The sequence below is a fragment of the Netta rufina genome (genome assembly GCF_964035555.1).
Source record: "Netta rufina genome assembly, chromosome: 13".
Classification (NCBI taxonomy): Eukaryota; Metazoa; Chordata; class Aves; order Anseriformes; family Anatidae; genus Netta; species Netta rufina.
The window spans coordinates 1,627,116-1,650,745 of record NC_140136.1 but is presented as its reverse complement, the minus strand read 5'-3'; the positions used below and the strand labels follow the sequence as shown (position 1 = coordinate 1,650,745).

The 23,630-nt window shown below is 65.3% G+C and overlaps 1 protein-coding gene across 3 annotated transcripts; it reads right to left on the bottom strand.

The window, feature by feature from the left end:
• Positions 1-460: 460 nt before the first annotated feature.
• CBFA2T3 (CBFA2/RUNX1 partner transcriptional co-repressor 3) lies at positions 461-23,308 on the bottom strand. Of its 3 annotated transcripts, none has more exons than XM_084294677.1 (12): positions 23,119-23,308; positions 7,045-7,191; positions 6,063-6,140; positions 5,009-5,250; positions 4,519-4,608; positions 3,327-3,508; positions 2,927-3,177; positions 2,733-2,818; positions 2,318-2,513; positions 2,092-2,160; positions 1,762-1,952; positions 461-1,153 (listed from the first exon to the last, which is right to left on the bottom strand). In XM_084294677.1, exons 1-12 carry the CDS (start codon positions 23,186-23,188, stop codon positions 863-865), a joined length of 1,893 nt encoding a protein of 630 aa, XP_084150803.1. In that variant the 5' UTR covers positions 23,189-23,308; the 3' UTR covers positions 461-862. The 3 variants fall into 3 exon arrangements, with proteins under 3 accessions (XP_084150803.1, XP_084150804.1, XP_084150805.1); XM_084294678.1 differs by having other exon boundaries at positions 1,762-1,949; XM_084294679.1 differs by lacking the exon at positions 23,119-23,308 and adding an exon at positions 16,243-16,434.
• Between the last annotated feature and the right edge of the window lie 322 nt (positions 23,309-23,630).

Sequence of the window (23,630 nt, the reverse complement as noted above, 5' to 3'; positions counted from 1 at the left end):
TTTTTTTGCTTTATTTTAGGATAGAAACTCGTCCAACCCCCAGGCGCGCCGGGCTCCCCCCGGCCAGCGAGGACGGGAAGCGTCGGAGCAAGCGACAACAGAACGAAACGAACTTTGGCAGTGGAGAGACGTTTGGATCTTTCTCGTTTTTGGATTTCCTTTGGAGCAGAGGTGAGTCTGGTCTGTTCTTGGCTAGCTAGCAAGGTAGTTTACAGGTGAGCTTCTGGCACGCCGCTTGACTTGGCGGTGTCTGTTTTGTTTTTTTTTGATTTTTCTTTTTTTTTTTCCTTTTTTTTTTTTTTTTTTACAATATCTTACTTAAAGCCAAAGAGTCCGACGTTTTCATTTTTATTTTCTTTATTTTTTTTTTTTTACAAAAAAAAAAAAAAAGAGGAAAAAAAAAAAAGAAAAAGAGAAAGAGAGACGAAGAAAAGAAGTTTCCTTCCTCCTGCGAGCGAGCTCCTGGGCAGCGCCGCATGGCGCGGCCAGCCTGCGGCAAATCCCTCATCCAGAAAGGAGGAGAAAAATAAAAATATAAAAATATATATATTAAAAAAAAAAAAAACAAAAACACCCGGTAGCAACGAACAGCAATCCCCCAAACGCTAGAAAACCAACCAAAAAAAAAAAAAAAAAAAAAAAGAGCCAAAACAAAAGACCGAAGAGAGAACAGAGAAGAACCGGCGTTTGCCTTAAACTCCACTTAAAGCCCGGTTTGAGGATCCGTGAGGATTATTTGTGAGAGATAGAGAGGTCGTTTTGGAGGTCACACGAGTCAGGTAGCTGAGGAAATTGCATCGAGTGCAGTCTGGTTCTTTTGGCGCGCCGCGGCGGTGGCGGCAGTGGGGAGGGGGGGGGCGGCTCAGCGGGACGCGCTCTCCAACGGGGCCGGGGTGGCCGGCGTGCCGGCGCGGGACGCGGCCCCCGAGCCCGTCTCGCTGGGGCTGCTGGCCATGGGGGGCACCCCCTCGGGCTGCGCCGAGCCCCCCGGCAGTGTGGGGGCGGTGGCGGGGGCCGGCAGCCCCTGCAGAGTCTGCCCGCAGACGTGGTGGTGCTTCTCCCAATCCTTGTGCTGGCAGAAGGAGCCGCAGTAGCGGGCGGTGTTGCAGCCGCTGCAGGTCTCGCTGGCTTTGCGCCCGCAGTTCCAGCAGCTCTGCGGGGACAGCGGGGGGCCAACCTCAGTGCTGGGGCGTGCAGAGCCCCATTCCTGGGCTGGGTGCTGCACCCCGGACCGTTAGCCACAGCTCTAACCACGTACCCAGGCTGCGCACCGCATCCCAAGCCACATACCCCATCCCGGACCGTGCGCCACAGCCCTAAATATGTACCCAAACCCAGTCCCTGCACCACAGCCCAAACCACATACTTATTCCTGGACTGTGCGACCCATCCTGGACCATGTGTCCCATCCCAGTCCATGCACCACATCCCAAACCACACACCCCATCCTGGACCGTGCACCATGTCCCAAACCCCGCACCCAAACCCTGTCCATGCACCACATCCCAAACCACATAACCCATCCCGGACCGTGCACCTCATCCCGGATTTTGTGTCACATCCTGGACCATGTGCCACATCCCTGACTTTATATTTCTTATCTTGGACCATGCGTCCTCATCCCAGACCACGCACACCCCATGCCAGACCACGCTCCCCATCCCATCCCCACCAGCGGTGCCGCAGCCACCCCGGTGCTGCTGAGCAGGTCCCCAACACCCACCCCGTCCCCCCCCCCGGCCTCGTGCCCGCCAGCCCCACCTCGCTCGAGTCCTCCTGCTGATTGATGACGGTCAGGGCGTCCTCCGAAGCCTGGCGCTTGGCCTCGGCCAGGGCTCGCTCCATCTTGGCTCGCTCCGTCGTGATCAGCTCGTGGGCTTTGCGCTCGGCGTCCGACACGGCCTTCTGCAGCTCGGACATGGCCTGACGCTTCACCTCGTTCACAGCTTCTTCTGGAAGGAAGGCGGGCGAGCGTGGCACGGGGCGTGCAGGGACCCTGGGGGGCTCCCAGCCCCCTCCGGCCCCGCGGGCACGGGGAGGGGACGCAGCGGGGACGCTGCCGGCTGGGCACGCTGGCGGGGCCACACTCACCAGCCTTCCTCCAGATCTCCTCGGGCATGTAACCGGAGAGGGGCCGCGGTGCGAAGTCCCGGTGAGCGTCTGCGAAGGAGCCAGGGGGGAGATGACAACGCCGTTAGCAAAAGGCAACCCCCCCCCCCCCCGTGACCCGACCCGCCGGCCGAGCCGGTCCCAGGGGAACGGCACGGGCACCCCGGAGAGGGGCCGGGGCCGGGCTGCAGCCCCCCCGGGTCAATACCTAACTGGGGTGCCTCGGAGCTGGAGGAGCTGTTGTGGGGGCGGGCGGAGGGGGGGCTGCCTTTTTTCATGTCCTCGGCGTCGCTGTAGCGCCGGATCCAGTGGTTGAGCTCCTCGCGGTCGGCCTCCTGGCACCGCCGCAGCACCGTCAGCGATCGGCGCGTCTTCTCCACCATGTCCATGATGCAGTTCAGCAGCTGTGGGGGGGGCAACGGAGGGGCTGGGGGACACAGTGCTGGGCGCTGGGGGGAAATCCGGGCCGTGCAGGGTGGTGCTGGGGGCTGTGGGAGCGGAGGATGCTTGGGAGGAAAACCACAGGGGGACACGGTGGGAGCGGGGAGCAAAGCGGGGCGGGCACAGCACGGCTGCCCCGTGCATGCAGCAATTTGGGGGGGCAGGCTGGGGGCTCTACGTACGTTGTTGAGGTGCTTCCACTCCTCCGCCCACTCCCTGTCGGTGAGCCGGTGGTCGATCACCTCCTCCTGGCGCGCCCCGTGCACCGCTGCAAGACGAGCGCAGGATGAGGGGGGGTCACCCCGGCATCGCCCCCAACCCCACGCCGTGTCCCCCACCTCCCCAAACCAGGGGGCTCGGGGGGTGCTGAGCTCACCGGCGGGCCGCGGGCGCTCGCGGAGCTCCCGGGGGTCGGCGTGGCGGTAGGCGTCGCGGTAGTGGTGCGCCATGGCCATGTCCTCGAGGCGGTAGTGCTGGGGCAGGGGGGCGGCGGGGGGGGGCAGCCCGTTGGGCGCGTGGCTCAGCCCGTTGCTGGGGCTGTAGCGCTGCGCGGGGCTCATGGTGCACGGCCGCTTGCTGAGGTGCTCGGGGTGCAGGGGGTCGCGGTCCAAACCGTTCTCTTTGGTCCTGGGAGGGAGGGGGGGGTGCAGAAGAGGTCGGTCCCCGCGGGGTCTCCGAGCATCCGTGCGCAGCTCCGCGCCCGGGTGCCCGTTCCCGCGTCCAGCGCCCCGTGCCGGGGGGTGCGCCCCGAAAAGCGGCGCCCCGTGCGCCCTCACCTGTCTGGTGTCCTCCTCTTGCCGCTCTCGCTGACCTCCAGGAGCAGCTCGGAGGAGTCGATGGGAGAGGAGGCGTTGGCGTCCAGCAGCAGCTGCTCGTGCTGCGCCAGGTACTGCGCCGGGCTCTGCTTGGCCATGCGGGCGCAGTGCAGCAGCTCGCGCTGCAGCAGCGGCAGGTTGGCCTGCGAGGGGAGCAGGAGTCCAGAGCCCACCACGGCACAGCCACGCTCCCCAAAAATCATCCACCCCAGCCACCCTCGATCTCCCCATCCCTCCAGTTCTCACTTTGGGGACCTGAGCCCCCAGCTCTGGGGAGCCCTTTGGGGTGCGCGCTCGGCACCGGGGCCACCCCCAACCCTCCTGGCACCCACGGGGCACCAGGGTGCCGTGAGCTGCCCACGCACCCGTGCGCTCCCCCCAGAGCTGTCCCTGAAGCAGCAGAAACACATTTCTGCCCGGGCCCTGCTGCTGCCAGCTCTGCTTTTCTCTTTAGGCAGCTGATCGGCAGCCAAGGCCCCATCTGTTGGACGCGTTAGCGCTCGGGGAGGAGAGGCACGCTGCAGCTCCCGCCCCTTCCCCGGCTGAGGGAACGACCCCGAAAACCAAAAAAGCCCCTGAGTCTGGGAAGCACGCCGCGCCCGGCTGCTTGCACTTAGGGTAATGAGAAGCAGCTGGAGCCCAAGGTGGAAGCAGCTGGAGCAGGGTGCCGGGGCGGCCGGCGGCACGGGGAGTGCTGCTGGCCTCGGGGACACCCTCTGGCGAGGGGGTGGGGGGCTCCGTGCCCCCCCTGATCAGCCCTGCTCGGTTCTGCCTTCCCTGCGGGGTGGCTTCCTGCTGCAAGGGCTGCAAAGGTGGCTGGGGGAACGTTTTTTTTTTTACTCCTCTGCTAACGAGGGGTGAGCGATGCCAGGCTCAAACATCTGCCACCCGTGCCCGTGGTGCCAGGACTGCCAGCAGTCAGCGAATCCCTCCGGAGCAGGGTGGCAGTGCAGAGTCAGCACGAAATCAGAAGGAAAATTAAAGAAAAAAAAAAAAAAAGGGGGGGGGGGGAGATTTTTAATGAATTGCAAATGGTTTCCAGATGGGCCTAACCCCGTGCGTTATTGCAAACAGCTCCACGAGCGCCTCGGCCTGACGGGACTGCCCGTGGGGGGGGGGATTTATGCGCCCCGGGGCCGTGCAGGGCACCCACCTTCAGGAAGGGGATGACGAAGGGCCGCAGTGGGAAGTTGGTGGCCTCCTGGAGCTTGGCGTGGAACTCCTCGATGGTGAGCGTGGAGTTCTGCGGGGACAGCCCGGGCTCAGCGCCGGCCGCACGCAGCCCCCAGCCCACCCTGTGCCCCCTGGTGCTGCTCCCTTGCTCTGCTCCCCACCGGCTCTGGGAAAACCCCGCAGGGTTTGCTGGTGGTGCCAACATTGGGGACCCAGCCCCACACCACAACCACGCTGGTGGCATCCCCTCCATCCATCTCCCACCCTGGGAACCATGCAGACCCTGCAAGACGCCCCCGTTTTTCCCGAATTTAAGTCAACCCAGCGCCAAGAGGCTCCTCTTCCCCATTTAGCATCACCTCCATCCCCAAATTAAAAACCAGGAGCCCCCCGCTCGGCGACACGGCTGGAGCATCACCCGCCAGCCCCAGGGGTTCCCCAAAACTGTTCCCCGCGCCCGGCGAACGTACCACGAGCCCCAGGACGAGGGTGCGCACCCGCTCCCCGATCTCGGGCGAGATGTCGTTGCCAAACTGCTGCAGGGTGGTGAGGAAGCGCTTGAGCTTGCTGAGCTGGCGGGCACCGCAGGCCGGTGGGAGCTGGTGGGTGGAGAGGGAGGCGGTGGAGGAGGTGGCCGGCCCGTTGCTGAAGCCGTTTGGGGTGGATGGGGCCCCGTTGATGGCGGTGGGTGAGTGGCTGCTGCCGTTCATCACTGCGAGCGGAGAGGAGGGGAGGTGAGAACGGCGCTGCGGGGATGGCGCTGGGCTGGGGGGACCCGAGCATCCTGCTAGGCACCGAGAAACCAGCGTCCTCCCACGGCCTGGGGTGCCCGGGGGTGCTGCTGCGCCCCTGGGGCAGACGCAGGGGTGGTGGATGGGTTGTGATGAGGGCCTGATCCTGCTCCTTGCCATCCCGGCAGCCACGAGCTGCCAGAAGCTGTGCGCTCCCCACGCTGCCCATCCAGGAGCCTTCACCTGGATGCTGCCCACAGCACCCAGCGCCAGGGGGTGGGCAGGACCCCGGCGCACAGCAGGGCGCACCCCCTTCCCGTGCCAGCCCTCGGCACAGCGACCTCTCCGTGGGCAGCACGGGTGACAGCACCCTGCAGCCCGTCCCCCCCTGTGCAGAACAGCCTCGAACCCCTCCGCCAGCACCCGGGCACGCACCGTGCTGCTCCCACCATCGCCCTGACCTTTTGGTACTGGTGCTGCGGGGTGCTGCAGCCCTGCCTGCCCTGGCTGCTTCCACAGGCTCCCCCCTCGCTCTCCGGCCGGCCGGTCCCAGCCGCCCGCTAAAGAGGTGCCGAAAATAACCCCCGGCCACAACTGCTTTTATTCCCACGACAGGTGGTGACTAAGTTAGACGCCGCACGTGTCCCTCGGCCGGGCCGGGGACGGGGTTTGCATCCTTGGGACGGGGCAAGGAGAGGGGCTGGGGGGGCAGAGCCCTGCCCGGGGCACCGGCCAGGGGGGCTCAGGCTGCGTCTCGGGTCTCTCATTAGAGCGTACGTTTCATTTTACTTACAAAGACAGACCATCGACCATTTCAAGCAACCATGAAAACGGCCGCGAGGCAGAAACGTCGGAGGGCCAGCGTCTCGATCTGCAAGCAAAATAAAACACGCTATGATGAGAGAGCAGAGGCGGCAGCTCTCGGCCGGGGGTCCCGTTGGGCACGGCCCGCTCGTCCTGCAGGCGAAGCCGCGTGGAGCCCGACATACCGGGGATGGAACCGGGTCCATCGACCCCACGCAGCCCACGGAAAGGCTCCGAGGATGCCCCCCTCCTCGTACAGTCCCTGCCCAGCCCCAGCTGGAGGGGCAGCTTGTGGAAATTCCTCGAGACCAAGAACAACCGAAACTCCGTCCCGAGCCCTGGTGGGGCTGGCAGCAGGCTGCCCACGCGGTCCCCACACCGGCGGGATGGGGACGCCCGCACCAGCCCCGCACACGGATCCCAGAGCCCTGCATCCGCTGCAGGGCTCGGATTAAAAAGCAAAACCCATCAGAGCGCAGAGAGCACAATCCGATTTCTAATTAGAGAACATCTGCTTGGGAGTGCAGCAGGGCCGCGGCAGCCAGCGTGCAGAGAGCTGCAGTCCCTACAGAGCACCTTGATGCCACCACTCTGTCACCTGGGCACAGCCAGCAGGTCCCCACCACCACAGCCAGCCGTGACACTGCCCCGCACCGCCCGGTGCCACACGCACCCACGTGGCCGTGCCCAGCTCCGAGCCCTGCAGCCTCCTCCAGCTGCTCCGTGCTCCCGTTTGGTGACCACGCATCAGGAAACCAGGGTGTCCCTGTCCCCAAGCACCTCGCTGGGGACAGGCAGAGCCCACACGCAGCCCAAATCCCTTCTCCAGCACACCAACAAGGATCACCACCCCACGGCACGGCCAGCACCGCGCAGCGCAACGAGGTCGCGACGGATCCCGAAGGCAGCGCGTGGCCGAGGGAGCCGGGCAGCCCCCCTGCCCGCCGTCCCCTCCCCGTCCCCGTACTCACTGGTGCTGGGCGTGAAGGAGGGGTGGCGCGTGGCTCCCTGCGTGACAGCCGGCGGCGGTGGCGGCATGCTGGGCGGCGTGGACCTGGGCTGCGTCTTGACGTCGGCCGGCGAGTCGGGCATGGTGGCGGCCCGCTTCGCCGCGGGATCTGCGGGGACAGGGCGCGCGCGGTGAGCGGGGCAGCGCCGCGGGGGACAGCCCCTACCCGGCGGGTCAAGGCCTCGGGGACCTCGGGTGTCGCCGGTCCCCAGGTGGAGTGGGAGCGCAGGGACAAGCGGGGATGGTGCCCGGTGCCCTGTGTCGCTGTGGGGTGGTGGGGACGGTGCCCTGAATCCTCCACGGATGTGTGGCACTGGAGAAGGGACAGGGCACGGCTCTGTAGGCACTGCCCTGTGCCACGTGAGCTCCACACCTTGCACACAGCACAGCCTGGGCACATTATCACAGCATTATCACAGCTGCCATCCCTGCAAAGCCACCCGCCTGCCAGCAGCTACCTCGGGGATCCCGTGCCCAGGCTGCCCGCTAGCACCTCGCCAGCCCCAGGGCGATTGCGGGCATCGTGGCGCCGGGCAGGGATTGCGCACGGGCAGCAAATCCTGGGTGCACGACGGGTGGCACACGATGCTGCTCCCTGTGTCACCCACAGCCCAGAGGCTGCTGTGCCATGCTGTGCCATGCCATGCCGTGCTGTGCCAGGTGGCCACGAGCACGCCAGCTGCACAGGTCTGTCACCATCCTGGCCAGGGTCCCCGCTGCACGCAGCGGGCTCGCCACCAGGCACGGCTGCTACCCGCTCATCTAACGCGCACGCCTAATCCGCTGCAACTGTCGGGAGATTAATCGAGCCCGGCGAGAGCACGTGGTCCGGGCTAAATAAAACCGGGGCCTCGTCCCAAGCAAGATGCTAGCAGGGCTCATCCTGCAGCTGATGCCACGTGGGGAGGAGCGGGGAGCCAGGAGGGCTGGAGGTCACCACCGCGGTCCCACGGCATCCCTGGCACCGCGTGAGTGTCCTTGGCTGGTGTGCAGGGCCACCCTGGCACTGCGTGCTGGGCTTTGCCTTTCTGCGCCCCCTTCTCCCTTCTCCAGCCACAGGAGAAACCCCAAGGCTAAACAGCACCTCTGCCACGGAGCAGCAGTTTGTTTGCGGGCTCTGCCAAAATAAACGGGATGCTTTGAAAAACACCTCTGCTTTTCCTTGCCACGGGGTTCGGGAACGGCTCCTGCAGGCAGGACAGAAGGGACTTGTTGGAAGATGCTGGGGGTTTGGGAACGATGCCGCGAGGTGCCTGGCTCGCACCCCGACCTGCAGCCTCCCTCCCACCTCCTGGGCCCGTTGTGTGGCTCTGCAGCTTTACGTCAGGTGTAACAGCCCCAGGGACAGCCCCGGCGTGGGGGAGGCACGAGAGGTGGTGGGTCCAGTGCTTCGGACTGGAACCAGCTCTGGCTGCCCGCATGGAGATGTGTCCGCAGGCTCACGAGGCTCCAGCACCAGAAGGGACGCAGAGCACGGGTTTTGTGCCAACCAGCAGAGCAGGATCCGGCCCCGAGGCCAAAAAGGGCGACAAGGAGAGGTCGGCCTGCAGCCCACATCCCACGGGTGCCCTCATGCTGCCAAGCCCAGCCCCTGCTGAGTGTCCCCAGGATGCATGGAGATGGGGGGGAGCCCTGGCACGGCCGGGGGGCTGCCGTCCACGTGGCCCCCACGAGCCCACCACGAGGTGGGTGTGAGCACAGCCAGTCCCTTCATCCATAAAGCATGCAACAGGGCACAGCCAAACCCTTCTCGGCTCAGCACCCCTGGACATCACCCTCTGCCCCTTGGCAAAGCACGGATCCGGGCATCCTTCCCCTTGGCCAGCGTCCCCCCAAGCAGGGGCACGGCACTGAGGCCAGGGGCTCATCCAGCTGGAGGAGAAGGTGAGGAGGTGGCACCCTGGGGACCCTGTGCCACGGCACCTGCCCCACGCTCCCGGCACGGATCCGGCTCCAAGGGGCTGCAGCAGAGGGGCCTGGCTCTGCCTGGGCTTGGGGGAAAAAGCACAAATCCGCTCATCCTGGCGCCGGCACGGCTGCTCCGCAGCTTCCCATCAGGAGGAAAGTCTCCACGAAGCTGAACAAACACCAGGGGAAACTGCGTCTGGGTGTGTTATTTCTCTCTCTCTCACTTTTTTTTTTTTTTTTTTTTCCTCCTCCATCTCTTGAAGCCATAAGTTTTTCCTGCTGCGTTTGCAATCCAAACACCACCGCGCGGGCACAGGAGCAGGAGGCAGCCCCCGAAGTGCCGGATTTCTCGGTGCCGAAGCCCAGAAAAGCCCAAAGCAAACAGAGCCAGGCTGCTGGGACACCCGTGCGCCCCGGTGGCACCGTCCCCGCGGCGTCACACGTGCCAGCAGCAGGGCGCTGCCCCTCGCTTCGCCAAACCACCCTGGAAACCCCAGCTTTTGCCTCCAGCCCCACGAAGCTCCTGTGAGGCTCTGAAGCACCGGTGAAAGCAGCCTGGCCGTGTCCTGCTGTCCTGCCACGTGTCCCTCTGTCCGTCCTTCCCTCCCCGTCGGTGGCAGGCGGTCGCCAACCCGTGGCCAGGCTCTGCCCCCTCTGGCAGCGCCTCCGAGCGTGGCACCAATTCCCCGGCACCGCTCAAACTCCACTGGAATCCTTTTTTTTTTTTTTTTCCCTTTTTTTTTTTTTTCTTTTTTCTTTTTCTTTGGGGTAATTTGTCCCAGCCGCTCGGGGCTGTGTCTGTTTTCCTACATCTGGTTTCCATTAGGCCTGTGCAGCCCAGATGAATAAGTAATAATATAAAAATAAAAGGATTAGTATTTTCTCCTCCGCTGGCCGGAGCGGGGCCGTACCCCGCCCTGCCTCCCGGTGGGAATCAGATGCCGAACCCCACGCACCCCCCGACCCCGATTTGTCACACCGGAGGCCTTAACCCCCCACGTGCTGGCTGGGGATGGTGCCCACTGGTGCCACACGGCCACAACCGTGACCACTGCCACCCCTGCGGGTGCCAAAGCAGGGCACCACGTGCGCCAGCCAGCTTCCCAAGCCTGGGGGTGCAAATCCCCCTGCTGTGCCCCTTGCTCTCTGAACCCTTTAGCCAGGCCTTGGGGTGGCTGGGGACAAGGACAGGGACATGCTAGCACTAGGGTGGCTGCGTGGCACCCAAAGGCAGTGCCCGCTCTGCTCCCGTGGGCACGGAGCCATCCCGGTGCAGCAGAGGCTGTCGGAAAGCTCCGGCTGCCTGCGAGCCTCCCAGCGAGGCTCTGCCATCGAGGAAGGGGTTAAAAGGGAATTAAAAGAACAGCATCCTTCATGCTCTCCAAATGGCCACAAATGAAATCCAGATGCTGGAGGCGACGTCTCCCCGAAGCCAGGCTGCCTCCCAAACAAAGGAAAGCATTCCTGCTGCTCAGCTGCTGGTGCCACGGGGGCCAAGAACAACTCCCCGATAAGATCGCGAGGGCCGGAGCCGCTCCATCTGGACCGCGTTAGGGCAGCGCTCCGCGCCGGCAGCCGGGCGGCCGCACTCCCACGTGTGCGAGCCGGGCACGGGTGGGGGAAAACCACAGGGCGCCGGCGCCCCCGAGCTCCATCCAGCACCCCAGGGTGGGCGCACGCAGCGCCAGCCACCCCGGTGCCTTCCTGGAGCAGAGAACGGGGGTGTTGTGGGGGTGCCCATGCCCCAAATCCCAGCGTGGGCACCCCAAGGAGCAGCCGGAGCCGTACGCCCGAGGCCATGGCGCACGGGACAAACCCTCCCCAGCACCCTGCTGTCGGCTCCTGGGGACAGCCCCAGCGTGGGGAAAGGTCCCCACCCCTGGGACATGGTGACGATGTCAGGAACACGGTCGGGGAGGACGTGGCTCACCCCAAATTGCGCATGAAGGGAAGGGAAACAGGATGGTGGTGTGCCAGAAGGATGCTGCGCACCCCCAGGCCTATCACACAGCCACGGCTGGGGTGTCCCATGTCCCCAGGGGGCTTTGCAAAGAGGTGACGGGGTGGAGAAGGAGCAGCAGTGGGGGCTGGGGCGCTGGACCCATGGGGAACCCCACGGCGAGGTGCTGGCGGTGCCCGGCTGAGGGAAGGCTGCTCTGCCAAGGGCTGGATCCAGGCAGAGCCGAGGGGTGCAGGAGGAAACGGGGACCCCCCACGGCTCCCACCACCCCACACAGGTGGCACCGGTGTCTCCTCCTCGCTCTGACAACTTTCTGAGGTTTCCCTGAAGCAGCACATTTTGGGGAGCCGGGCTGCAGGGTGCGGGAGGAGTTGAGGGTGGGGGGGGGGAAGCGGGGAAGCGATGCAAGCCCCAGCACCAGTCAGCACAAATGAAGCCTTTTAAAAGGAAATCAAATTAATTAAAGCCTCTGCAGAAGATGTAAACGAAACCTGGCCTCTGGCAGCTCCAGGCCCGGCGAGGCACTTGCAGGCGCCCTGCAAACGGGGAGCTGTGGCTGCAGAGCCACCGCCGCCAGGAAGCCGGGCAGCACACAGACGCACCCGGCACTGCGGGCACCCCATGGTGCTCGGGCATCCCCTGCTCTCAGAGATGCTCACACCACGGGCAGCACACTCCCTGCTCCCCCAAAATCCACGCCATGCACCACGCCACGCAGCCGGTGGATTTGGGCAGCCCTCACCCATGGGTGCCCTGAGCCGTGCCCTAACCTGGGACACTTTCAGCCACCCCACGCGGGGAGCACGGTGGGTTTCCCTTTGGCACATCCCAATTTCCTTCCCTTTCCCTGCAGCCCCTGGCTGGGTGGGCACCGCAGAGGTGCCCGTGCTCCCCGGGGATTCAGGGACCCCGGAGCCCTGCCCGCTGCCCTGAGGAGCCCCCCGGGGACCTGCAGCCCCCCCAGGGCCACAGCCATCAGCTGCCGGTCAGCTGGAGCCAGGGTAGAGGGAGAGGGAGGGAGAGGGAGGTTATTCTGATTTTCCTCAAAAAAAAAAAAGAAGAAAAAAAAAAGGAAAAAAAAAAAAGCCCTCTCTGTTTTACAAGCCTTCATTTGCTATTGTTTATGTAAACAGGTAAATTGTTTCGTATCTCAATTAAAAACATCTGCCACATAAATGAATACCAATTAACTCATCCTGTTTTTAATTACTCTGTTAATTACACACAGGCAGCAAAAAGGATGGCAGGGGAATAGGGAAAGCATGCTTACAGCCCCCCCCCCCCCCCTTCCCACCTTGCTCTTGGCAAGGATCCGAAATATGCCCAGATAATGATGGATTAAGGTGGCTGGTGAAAACAATGGCTCGTCGCCAGCTCCGGGGATTTCGGCTCCCTCCCCGCCCCCCGGCCGGGCGCCTCACAGGGGTATTTCCCGTTGCCCTCCCCGTGACGCCCCCCATTTTGGGAACCCCACCAGAGGTGCCTGCATCGCTCCGGGACCGCGGCACAGCCCGGCCACCTCTCCCGGTGCCGTCCCCACGGCGCATCCCCGGGGGACAGCAGCCCCCGGAGCCACACGGCCACTTGCAGAGGACTCACTGCCCGCGCATCGTGGACCAAACACACCCTGGGTGTCCCCACGATGCCCACGGGGCGAGCACCATCCTGCAGCCCGGCCGTCCCGGCAGCGATCGCCGGGTGACCCTCGTGCCGTCAGCTGCGCCGGCCTCGCACCCCCCCCCCCCCTCCCTCTTTCCCCGGCTGCGGGAAGCTTTCCAAGCAAGCAGATGGGGCAGGGGGAGCCGCGGCGGCGAGGAGGAGAGCAGAAAAGGCTATTTTCTCACGCTACATATTTTACAAGTCGAACATTTTGTGCAGTTCAGCCTTGCCTGTAAAACCGTCTCGGGACCGAGCGCCGGGGCGCAAGAGCCGACGGCGGCGTGGGACAACACCACCGGGCAGCATGAGGGAGAAAAGCCACGAGTGGGGTCCCCACGTCCCCTCTACATCTTTCTGAGTGTGGGACTCGCTCCCCAGGTGCTGGGGGAGCACAGGATGGATCCACGACCATGAGCTTTGTGCCTGCCCCGTCCCACCAGCAGCTCGTGGGCGCGGGAGGAGGTGGGCACGCACACGCCCTCGCTGCTCCCCAGCTGTCCCGCGCACCTGGAAATTAAATATGCTCTCCAAACACGGCGAGCAAACAGAGGGCTTGAGCACCAGGCTTTGCGTGGGCACACAGGGCGGCGCGAGGCTCGGGGCTGCCCTGCTCTGCGCACACATCCTCCTTGCAGCAGCGAGCGGCGTGCCATGAGGCCACCAGGCCACGGCGTCCGTGCCGAAAGGGCGACCGATCTGGTGACGAGCTGCAGGAGAGGCACCCCAAAACCAGGCTCCTGCACAAGCTGCAGAGCCACGCGCTCCTCAAACAGGCAGAGCCCCGGGCTGAAACGCTCCATGACATTTTTGCAGCCACGTATGCACAGGGACACTTGTGTCCGGAGGTGGCCTCGAGCAGGGACAAGTGGCACGAGCAGCAAGGGGGCTGGGGGCACTTCAGAGGCACGGAGCAGTTGGGAAGGGAAGCAGTCCCTCTCCGAAAGCTGGCGGGGAGCTCCGTGCAGGTCCCTGCAGCGTGGGAACGCCGAGGCACCGCCGGCTCCCGGGGGACGCCGGGCCAGATCCTGCCCTGGAGGCGCCAGGACGGTGACGGCTCCGAGGGGGTGCCGAATCCAGCGGTGCATCCCCACAGCCTCCGGGCTGCTGCGTCGCTGACTCTTTGTCTCTTTTTAACCACAGGCTCCATTTCAAGGCAATTTTGCCCGTGCGAGATTTAATGCAATAACGCAGGAGACAAAAAAAAAATAATAAAAAAAATATTAATGAGAATTTTGAAAAATAAACAGGAAATCCTTCGGATGCTTTCTGGAAACATTGGTCAGCATCTTCCGAAGGAAAGCTGTGGGCTTGTCAAGGTGGGGTTGCCTCTGGGGAGGCTGAGCGAGCGGGGAGGGAAGGCAGAAAACAAGCTTCAGGAAATCTAAAAATAAGCCCAGAGCCGGGCAGGGGCACTAACGCCAGCTCGGCACCCGGTGGGCTCTCACCTCTGTGCCCCAGCCTGGCCTTGCCCTGCCCAGTCCATCACAAAGCCCCCACTGAGTGCCCCCACTTCGGGTCGCCCCATTTCACCCCGTCTTTGCACCGAGCTCCCTGCTCCTTCCCAGCCCGGCTGCAGGATCAGGCCCTGATCTGCCCGAATGCTGCGCACCCCGCGACGGTGCCAGCACAGCCGGGGGCAGAACCAGTGCTGGTGGCTGTGGTTGGTGTCCCTTGTGCCGTGGGGACAGGAGCACACATCCCGCTGCCAGCACACGCTTACACCTCGCCAGTATCCCTGTGCTCCGGGTCCAGCTCGCCAGCAATGCCCTGAACCCGTTAGGAGATGTTTAATGGTTTACGGGGTGCCTCTCACCCCTGGGGGTCTCACAGCACCCCGCACCTCTTCCCCGGGGCGCAGGGAGGCTGCACGGCTGCAGGCAGGGAGCCGCACCACCCCGAGAGCCCGAGGGGGATTTGAGCTGCCTGCATGCAGCGAGCGGAGCCGAGAGCCCATTTCCACGGCAAACCCAGGACGGGCGCACGCAGCCCACCCCAGCCACGCCGCGGGGTCCCCGAGCTGCCAGCGCAGCCCCGAGCCCCCTTCCCACGCGTGCCACAGAAACAGGCAGAGCCTGGAGCTTGCTCGACCCTCCGAACCCACGGAACCTACACAACACCAGAGCGTTTTTGCATCCTTCACCCTGCAAGTCCTCGCTGTAAGAGGCAAATCCTGCATCCACGCGAGGCCTGGCTGCTACCGCACCCAAAACAAGCGGCCAGCCCCGCGCCAGCACCCAGCACCACGGGAGCACGGCCCCTGCTGCCCGCGCCCCCCAGGCTTTTCCTCCCTACACCCCAACGCCCGCAGCCACGCGTCTCCCATACAGCTGGGCCTGCCGGGAGGCTGCAGGAGGGGAAAAAGCCGCACACAGCCCAGCACATCTCCGGTCTCCTTCCCAAGGCTCCCCAAAAGCAAGCCCCTAAACTTCTCCGTGCGCCTCAGGGCTCCGCGGGGCCACGAGCAGCTCCTCACCCGAGCACCAGCGCGGGGCGGTGGGCGCCGGGGCCCTCAGCATCCTGCCCGGCTGCTGCTCTGCACTCGCTGTGCGCTTTCGGGATGGATCCCCAGCATCTCCGTGCCCCGGCTGCCTCCGTGCAACGCAGCAGAGCTCACCCCGCCGAGGTGCCGAGCAGGCGAACGGCTGCAGAGCGTCTTCGAGGCGCTCGACAAAGGAGCGCGGGATTAATATTCCTTTTAATTAAAGGCAGAAAAATCTCTTTGTTCCTGAACAGAGAGAAAACAACAGAGGGAAGAGCTCCGGAGCTCCTTTCTAAGCGAGAGACGAGACCATCGCTTAGATCCAAAGGCACTGTCAAGGCGCACGTGACCCCGAATTAAAAAAACAAAATGAAACCCGGCAGCAGCGGCGGCAGCTCTCCGGCACCGAAGGGAAGTTGCAAAGTTTTTCTCGGCTAACGGGAAAAAAAAATAATAAAAAAATAATAATAATAAAAAAAGAAAAATCCAGCAAAAGGTGCCCGTGAGCAGCCGAACGGGGGCAGCGCGGGGGGAGCCCTGGGCGCGGCGGGCGAGCTGCAGCCTCCCCGTTCCCCCCGGACCCCCGGGGGCAGCTCGCAGCGGGGCAACGCCGACCCTCGCCCCCCGCCCGCCCCCTGCCCCCGGGGAGCGCCCCCGGGCACGGCTGGAGGCTCCGGTGCGCCCTCGCCCCGGCTGCTGTCGCCTCCGGGGAGGGGGAACCGGGCCGGGCCCCGCTGCCCTGCCAGGGACCGGAGCGGGCTGGGGCACCGGGAGCCTCCCCGGCACCGTCCCCGTCCCCGACCGCTGCGCACCGGGAGCGTTCCCCGGGCACCGGCAGCACCCCCGGGCTCCGGGAGCGTTCCCCGGGTACCAGCAGCACCCCCGGGGCACCGGCAGCATCCCCCGAGCGCTGCGCACCGGGGGCTTTCTGCAGGCGGCGGCAGCGCCCCGACACCGACAGCACCCCCGGGTACCGACAGCATCCCGGTCCCCCGCGCACCGGCAGCACCTCCCGGTACCGGCAGCACCCCCGAATACCAGCAGCATCCCCGAGTACCAGCAGCATCCCCCGGGTACCGGCAGCCCCCTAACACCACCGGCAGCCCCCCGCTCTCCTCTCCCCGCGCCCCCGGCGCCCCGTGCCCGGCCCTTACCGTGCTGAGGCGCGGCGGCGGCGTGCGCTAAGTCCCGAGGCAGAGCCGAGCGGTGCGGGCAGAACCGGCGGCGGCCCCCGGCGGCGGCGACGGCCCCGGCCCCGTTAAGGCCGGCAGAACCGGAGCGCGGCCCCTCGGCGGCGGCTGCCGCCCCCGGCACCTGCCCGCCGCCCCTCGCCACCGCCGCCGGGGGCCGCCAGCCCGGGGGGTCGGGGCGCTGCCCCCCCCCGGGGACGGACACCAAGGGGTGGGTATGGAAGGGGAGGGGAAGGGAAGGGAAGGGAAGGAAGGGGGGGCGCCGCCGGGAAGGGGGAGGGCGGAGAAGCCCGGGGGAGAGCCGCGGGGGTCGCTTCACCCCCTGCGCATCCCCCGGCGCCGCGCCCCGGCCCCGGGGCGCCCGCGGCCGAGCTCCGTGCCGGGCCGGGCCGCCCGCAGCCCCCGCTGCCGCCCCGCCGCCCGCCCGCCCCGGAGTGAGCGCCGCCCGCCCCCGCCGCCGCCTTACACCGAGCCGCAGCCGATCCCGGCAGGGGGCGCCCCGCCGCCGCCGCCGGAGAAGGGGGGGGGAGCGCCCCCGGTGCGCGGTCGGGGAGGGGGCGGTGGGAGCCGGGGTTAGGGGGAGGGAGGGGGGACAAGGGAGAGGGGGTTGCGCGGGGACACGGGGATGTGGTGGGGGTGGGGGTGGGGGGGGGTGCGCGGGGGTTGGGGGCTGCGGGGGGGTGGGGAAGGTTGGGGGGATGCCGAGGGTTGGGGGGTGGGAAAGGTTGGGGGGTTGATGAGGGTTGGGGGTGCAAAAGGTTTGGGGTTTGATGAGGGTTGGGGGGTGTAAATGATTCTGGGGGCAACAAGGGGCTGGGGGTTTGCAGGGTTTGGGAGGTGTCAGCGTGGGGCTTGGGCTGGCAGGGGGCTGGCACCCCAAGAACTGGGGGGGCTGCGAGGGGCTGGGGCTGTGCTCGCTTTGCTTCCGTCCCCGGCTGCCCCGGGGATGCCCACGGGCCGGGGTTGCAGTGGGAGCAGCCCCACGTGTGGCTGCAACATCTGTGTAGGGCGAGCCCCACGGGCACCCCGCAACCCACGCAGCCTGGCCTCGGGGTCCCCCCACCCCACACGGCCTCATCCAGGCTGCCCCGGGTGGCCGCACAGCACCGGCACCACGGGGATACCCACGGAGGTGGCCCCCTGCCCACGCTGGGTGCCCAGCGCACCCATCCTGCGTGCCCTGTGCCGGCTGGGGGGGCACTAAAAGTGTCCCTCCCCACCCCCCAAACCCTACTACGATGTTGTTGCTGGCTAGCGCAAGCCCTGCTAATTTCCCTGCGAGCTGAAGCCCTGCCTCTTTGCGTAATTACTCGGCTTGGCAGCTGCCTTCCCTCTGCGAGTTGCCGCCAGGAGCCCCTGCGCCCGGGTGCTTGTTGCATTACTCATCCGCTGCTCTCCCCGGGGCGCGGGGCGCTGGGGACCACGGCAGGGCCCTGCCGGGCAATGGGGCTCCACTGGGGCACCACCACTGCCGGGGCACTCATGGCACCACCTCTGCAGAGGGCACAGGCACTGCACGGCGTGCACGTTGCATGGTCGCTGCGTGGCCGTTGTGCAATTGCCAAATGACCATTGCGTGGCCACTAAATGGCCGCTGTGTGGCTAGTAAATAATGCTGCATGGCCAGTAAACAACCACTGCGTGTCCAAGCTCCCACCTGCATCACCTCGGGTCACAGGATGGTGCCTCATCCCACCCCAAGGTGCTGGCAGGGTCACCCTCTCTCAGCTCCTGCTGCCGTGCATGGAGCCCTCCTCCTGCCCTGCATCTCCCTGCCCCGAGCGCTGGGGTTGCCCCAGGAGCCCCTCACTGGAAGCACCACGGCCCCACCATCGAGGCCCCGCGGGCGCAGCACCATCCGCCCCCGCGCACAGCTGCACGCCGTGCAGCAGCAGCCCCGGCTGGCACATGCAAATGCAACGGCGTGGGTGAATTTGGGCACGTGGTGCATGGTGCAACCCCCCCTGGCGCACACGTCCCCAGTTCTTGGAGCACCCAGGCATCCCGAGAGCGCTTCCCGAGGCTGAACCCCAATTTCAGGAGGGAGCTGTTGGGGTGGCCACGCTCTCAGCCAAATATGCTGTCGGGCATGTGCGCCCCACGCCCTGCAAGCTGCTAAATTCATGCTGAAACCCACCAGTAAATGTCCAGCGGGTGAAGCCCAGCCAGAACCCAAGGGTGACCAGCGCTGGCTCCGCACCCAGCGACCTGCAGGTACCAGCTGCAACCTTGCCAGCTTTGGTTCATTTTGGGTGTAGATGCAGGATGCTATTGAGTCCCGTGGTGGGACGAGCCGGTGGCAGCGGCACCACGACGTGCACGGGGCACCGTGGGCAGGGGGGGGACCCTGCCGCGTCCCCCCCGGCGGCGTTTGGGTGGCAGGGTCTGCCTCGTTTCTATTCCGCGCGCGCAGCCTGTAATTTTGGTCTATTGAAGTCATAATTCACCGCTGAGAAAATAAACATTTGTGTTAGCTCGCTTTATTCGGCGGGCCTCGTCTGAATGTTAATAATGCCCTGCCGGCGCGCTCGCACGTGGCCTCGGCCGCCGGGACAGACCCGGGCACCCGCGGCCGTGCCCGTGCCACCTCCTCGCCTGCAGCAGGCTGTCACCTGCCGTCCTGTGCCATCCCTGGAGCCCAGCAGACAGGAGATGGGTAGGGAAGTGTCACCTTGTGCTACACCAGGGATGACGATGGAGCTGGCGGCGAGGCCAGCTCAAAAAAATGCGATATTTTGGGGATGAAACCTGCGGCATGTCCAAAAGCGTTGCGCTCATCCCTGGGTCAGTGTGTGTACTTTTTTGGGTGCTCCCTGGGCTGCACTGTCCCCAGCGAGGGCAGGGGGGCACCGAGGTGACCCCCAGGTGCTCCGATCCAGCCCCAACCCTGCGCAGGGCTGCCCTGTCCCTGGCTGGGTTCCCCTCGCAGCGGGTGCTGGGTGCTGGCGCTGGGGGCTGGTGCTTTCCCCTCCGCATTTGCATCTTCCCAGCCTTTATCTTCCTCCCAGTCTCTGTATTGCTGCAATTACAGACACTTTAAAACACAATGATCTGGCTGTTAGCGTGATGGATGACAGAACCTTTCTGTCTGGTTTAAATCACTGCCGAGAGTGAGCAAACTTCCCCGCCTTAACCCCTTCGTGCCCCTTAGCCCACTCCGGAGCCCTCCCCGCCGCTGCCACGCACCCCACGGACACGCGTGGGTCCCACAGCAGCCCAAGACCTGCGTGCAGCCGGCTGGCGTGGGGATGAAGCGCACGTGTTGTGTCAATTTGTGCTCCCTTTGTGGCGAGGAGATGGCATCTCCTGCTGCTGAGCACCAGCCCTGTGCCCACCAGCGCTGCCCTCCAGGTGCCGTGGCCCCCTGGGGCGGTGATGGCACCGCAGGGCACCGCTTCTGCTCGCAGGTGCTGCCCGCTGTGGGTGCACAGAGGAGGATGTCCCCCCTTCCCAAGCCTCAAGCCTTGTAAGAGAGCCCTCGCTGCTGGTTTCTCGCACCTTCCCCCTCGCCGTGCCGTGAGTCATCCCCGTGCCACCGCGCAGACCTGCTCCGCCGCGCCGGGGCTCATCTGGGGGCGAAGGCACCGAGCCGTGCCCGCGCTCAGCCCCGGCGTGCCGCAGGTTTCCTGTGTCACCCCCAGGAGTCTGGCTGCCCGTCTGGGTCTCTCCGTCTCTACACGCAGCCTCACAGGGAGCTGAGCATCCCCGGGTGCCTCTCTGCGGTGCTTTGGCCGTGCCAGGGCTGCCAGCCCGGCGCAGCACCAAGTGAGCCCTTGGTGATGCAGAGCCCCTCACCCTGGCTGCGTGCACGGAGGTGGTGGCCTTAATCCCAGCTCCTAAATCCATCCCCTGCAGCCCCTAGCGCTCTCCCCTTGGCATTTTGCTTGCAGCTGGAGCCCAGGCTGGTGCTCCCCTTCCCCGCAGGGCAATTTGGCAGGGAATGCGCGGGGGAGATAAGGGGCTGGTGGGGAGCCAGCGGCCGGGGAAGACAGCTCGCCCGCGCGCCGGCTATCGCCCGCCGCAGCTGCATCCGCCGTGGGGACATCTGCTGCTCAGGAAGCGCCTCTCGCCAGCTTTTCTTAAGAAAGGGGCTTCGTTTGTGCCTGGCTTCCCCCTGCGCCCGCTCGCGGGGGCTCCCGGCGTCGCAGCCCCCCGCCCCGCTGCTGCCCCGGCCCTCGCTGCTGCTGGGATGAAGGCTGGTGGGAGCAGCCCCTGCCTGTCACTGCCTGTGGGGAGTGAGCTGAGGGCTTTGCGGCTTCTGCACAACTTCCATGAACATGAAAAGAAAAAAAAATCATGTTTTCCTGGCTGACAGATTCGTTCCTGCTTCCCTTTCAAAGGGAAACCGGGCCCTACTGCTTATCATCCCGGCGCGCCCTGCACCGCAGCCTCCAAAAAATCTCCGTCCTGGCTTAGACACTGGGAGGCTTTGGGATATGTCACCGTCTCTCTGGATGCTTTAAAATTCCAGGTTTTGGGGCTGCTGGGGCCGTGTTCGCAGCTTTTCTTTGCCATGGGGTGCCTGAAAACTGTCCTAAGTGGAGATGGTCTCGTGCCCCTTGCCTCCTGGTGCCTGGGGGTGCACGGAGACACCGCTGCCACCCTGGTGTAAGCAGCTTTCAGCCAGCAGCACGTCCCCTTCTTGGCCTGAGGGAAGGTGCCAGAGGTGCTGAGCAGAACCCCAGCAGGTGCCCAGCACACGCAGCACACTGGGAGCACAGCACAGGATCCCTCAGCTCCTCCACTCCCTGTCCCGGTGACGTCCCCAGCTGAGCCTCCCCGAGAGCCCCGTCCTTCTTGTGGGGTCCCTGCGCTCCCTGCGAGACCCCCCTGCAGCAGAGGGGCCCGGGGAGCTGAAAGCATCTCCTGGCCCTGCTGAAGCTCCACGGCTGCCCTCCCATCTCCAGCTCTGTGCAGCTCCTGCTCCCCTGGCTGAGCTGCAGGTACCGGCTGCCTGCCAGAGCTCCCCGCCTGACGGGCTGCAGCTGCCTGCGCCGTGCTCTTTAACGGTGGGAATTTAATTAGTTTGCACTGCTCTTCCAGCACCTTGGGTCCCTGCAAAAATCAATAGGAACGAGCAGGAGTTGGGCCAGCACGGCCTGCCCCTGCTCCAGCTCTGTCCAGGACAGCACAGCAGCACCAGGAGGGTGTTGGTGCTGTGCCGTGCCATGCCGTGCCGCGCCGTGCCATGGGGAGCCCCAGCCTCGTGGCGGGGCCATCCCAGAGGTCTGGGATTCGTTACAAGGTCCAGATGCACTGTGGCAGCAGGGGACGTTGCGGCTGCCTCTGGCCACCTGCATCGTTTCCAAGTTCCCAGGCTAAAAGCAGGGCTCGTTATCAAGAGCAAAAAATGTGCCACCTCTGTTGTATTTCATTTCCCTTTCTCCACCTCTTCCCTGCCCGCTGTGCATCTGAGATAACAGCTCTCCGCGCTGAAGCCGGAGCGAGGAGCAGGCAACGGCCTCACCAACCCTATCGCTGCCTCGCTGGCTGCAAGTAAATCAGGAAGTTTGCCGAGATATTTGGCCAACAAAATAAACGTTTCTCCTGCCAAGCACCTAACCGGCACCTCCGCCAGCCCGCAGCAATCTGCACGGCTCCGCTCGCTGCGCCCCTCCGGTCAACGGCGCCCGCTGGCCCCGCGTGTTATCGGGGGGTTCCCCTCACCCTGTGGGGCTGGGGGCATCAGCGGGGTGCTGTGTGCTGGCACGGGGTAGGGACCGGTGTCCCCATTGCTCCCACAAGGGGATCACTCCCAGGCTTCAGCATTTTGGGTGTCTCTGCCTCAAATAGGAGCTCGGGTGCTGGTGTCCCATCAGATGGGCGCAGCGCTGGCACCTGCTGTGCTCACACAGTGATGCAGCACCCAGGAGAAGGAGCTTGGGAGCACCCCATGTCCCTGTCCCCAGCCCAGCGTGCAGGCTCAGCAGTGAGGGCTTCATCCTGACCCCCGGCCACGCCACCTTTGCCAAGGGATGGAGCCGGGATGGGGACCTGGGAGGTCCCCACGCTGCCCAAACCCTGTCCTCAAACCCAAGCCGGCCGCATCCCCATCCGGCACGGTGGATATTAGGGCCGGGCAGCGGGGCAGGGTGCTGTGCCCGGTGCATGGTGCCGCAGGGCTCGCAGCCACCGGGGGAAGGGGTGTGTGAGGGGAAGCACGGCAGAGGGCCAGCATTGTTCGCTCGGGGCAGACAAACGCCGGTGACTCAGCCGGCCGCCGCTTTCCTTCCCGCGCCCGGCACGGCCCCACCGGGTCCCTGCACGGGGTGCTGAGGGATGCCCAGCACAAGGCATGGGGATGTCCCAGCCCCCGGAGCTGGCCCCAATGCTGTCACGCTGCAAGGGAGCAGCAGAAGCAGCTGGGGAGCCCTCGGGGCCGCATCCTGACCGTGGTGGGATGGAGCTGCTGCGGGCAGGGTCTGGCTGCTGCCGGGGAGCGAGCGTGGGAATGTGCTCCCGAGCCACACGTGAGCTGCTGACCCAATAATGAAAGAAAGCACTGGGTAAACAGGGGATTTAAGCCCTGCAAATAAAACCTAATCGCGGCTGATTGCTCATTACAGAAAGGTTAATTGCAGAGCGGGCTGCGGACGGGTCCCCGTGCCCCATCCTGCTGGTGCTACGAGCTCGGCTGTGCCCCAACCCCCTGCCCTATTGCCAGCTCCAACCGGCCCCATGGGGACACCCCACTGGGGACCCCCACGCACCACTCGGGCAGCACCTGCCTGGCCCCAGGGCTGCGTGTGACATCGGGACAAGTCACCTGCACCGCGCCACGTGCACGTGGGTCGCCCACAGCCCCCCGCCTCCCTGCTCCCACCGCTGCCTCGGCCTTACCTTGGCCGGTCCTGCCCGGTGCCCTGGTGCTGGAGGGGTGGCTGTCGGGCTTGGGGGGACCCCCGGGCATCCCAGGGGTGCAGGATCAGCGGTGCCCAGCACAGCCAGCCCGCTCCTGGTGCAGGCACGAGTCTCTGCACCGGGGAAGAGGATGCTGAGCACCGTCGTGCTCGGTGCGGCGCGGTGAGGTGCGGGGCGTCCTGCCCGAACGGTGCCTGCCCTGCCGTGAGGGCCGTTCATGTGACTGCCGGGGCCGGGGTGGCAGCAGCGCCGTGTCCCATGGCGAGGGGGAAGGTGAACAGCTGCCGGGCAGTGATAATGCGGCGGGTGGGGGGAGGCCGGGCAGCTGCGCCCGTGTCCTTCCCCAACAGGAACCATCTGCGACCAAGCCCAGCTCTGCCTTCCCTATCAGCCATTCCGGTCTGACTTTCCAACAACTTCCCCTTCGCGCCGGCTTCACTTCCTCACTGCGAGGGGCCAGCGCGGTGCAGCTCGGCATGGGCAGCACCGCA

Bases quoted from the DNA above. Each gene is read 5' to 3' on its own strand.
- CBFA2T3 (XM_084294677.1), bottom strand. From the start codon at position 23,188: ATGCCCGGGGGTCCCCCCAAGCCCGACAGCCACCCCTCCAGCACCAGG. The intron at 3,509-4,518 runs GTGGGTGCCCTG...CTCCCCTCGCAG, and splicing joins TCGTCATCCCCTTCCTGAAG to GCCAACCTGCCGCTGCTGCA. The intron at 1,154-1,761 runs GTGGGGCTGGCG...CTGTCCCCGCAG, and splicing joins AGCAGGAGGACTCGAGCGAG to AGCTGCTGGAACTGCGGGCG.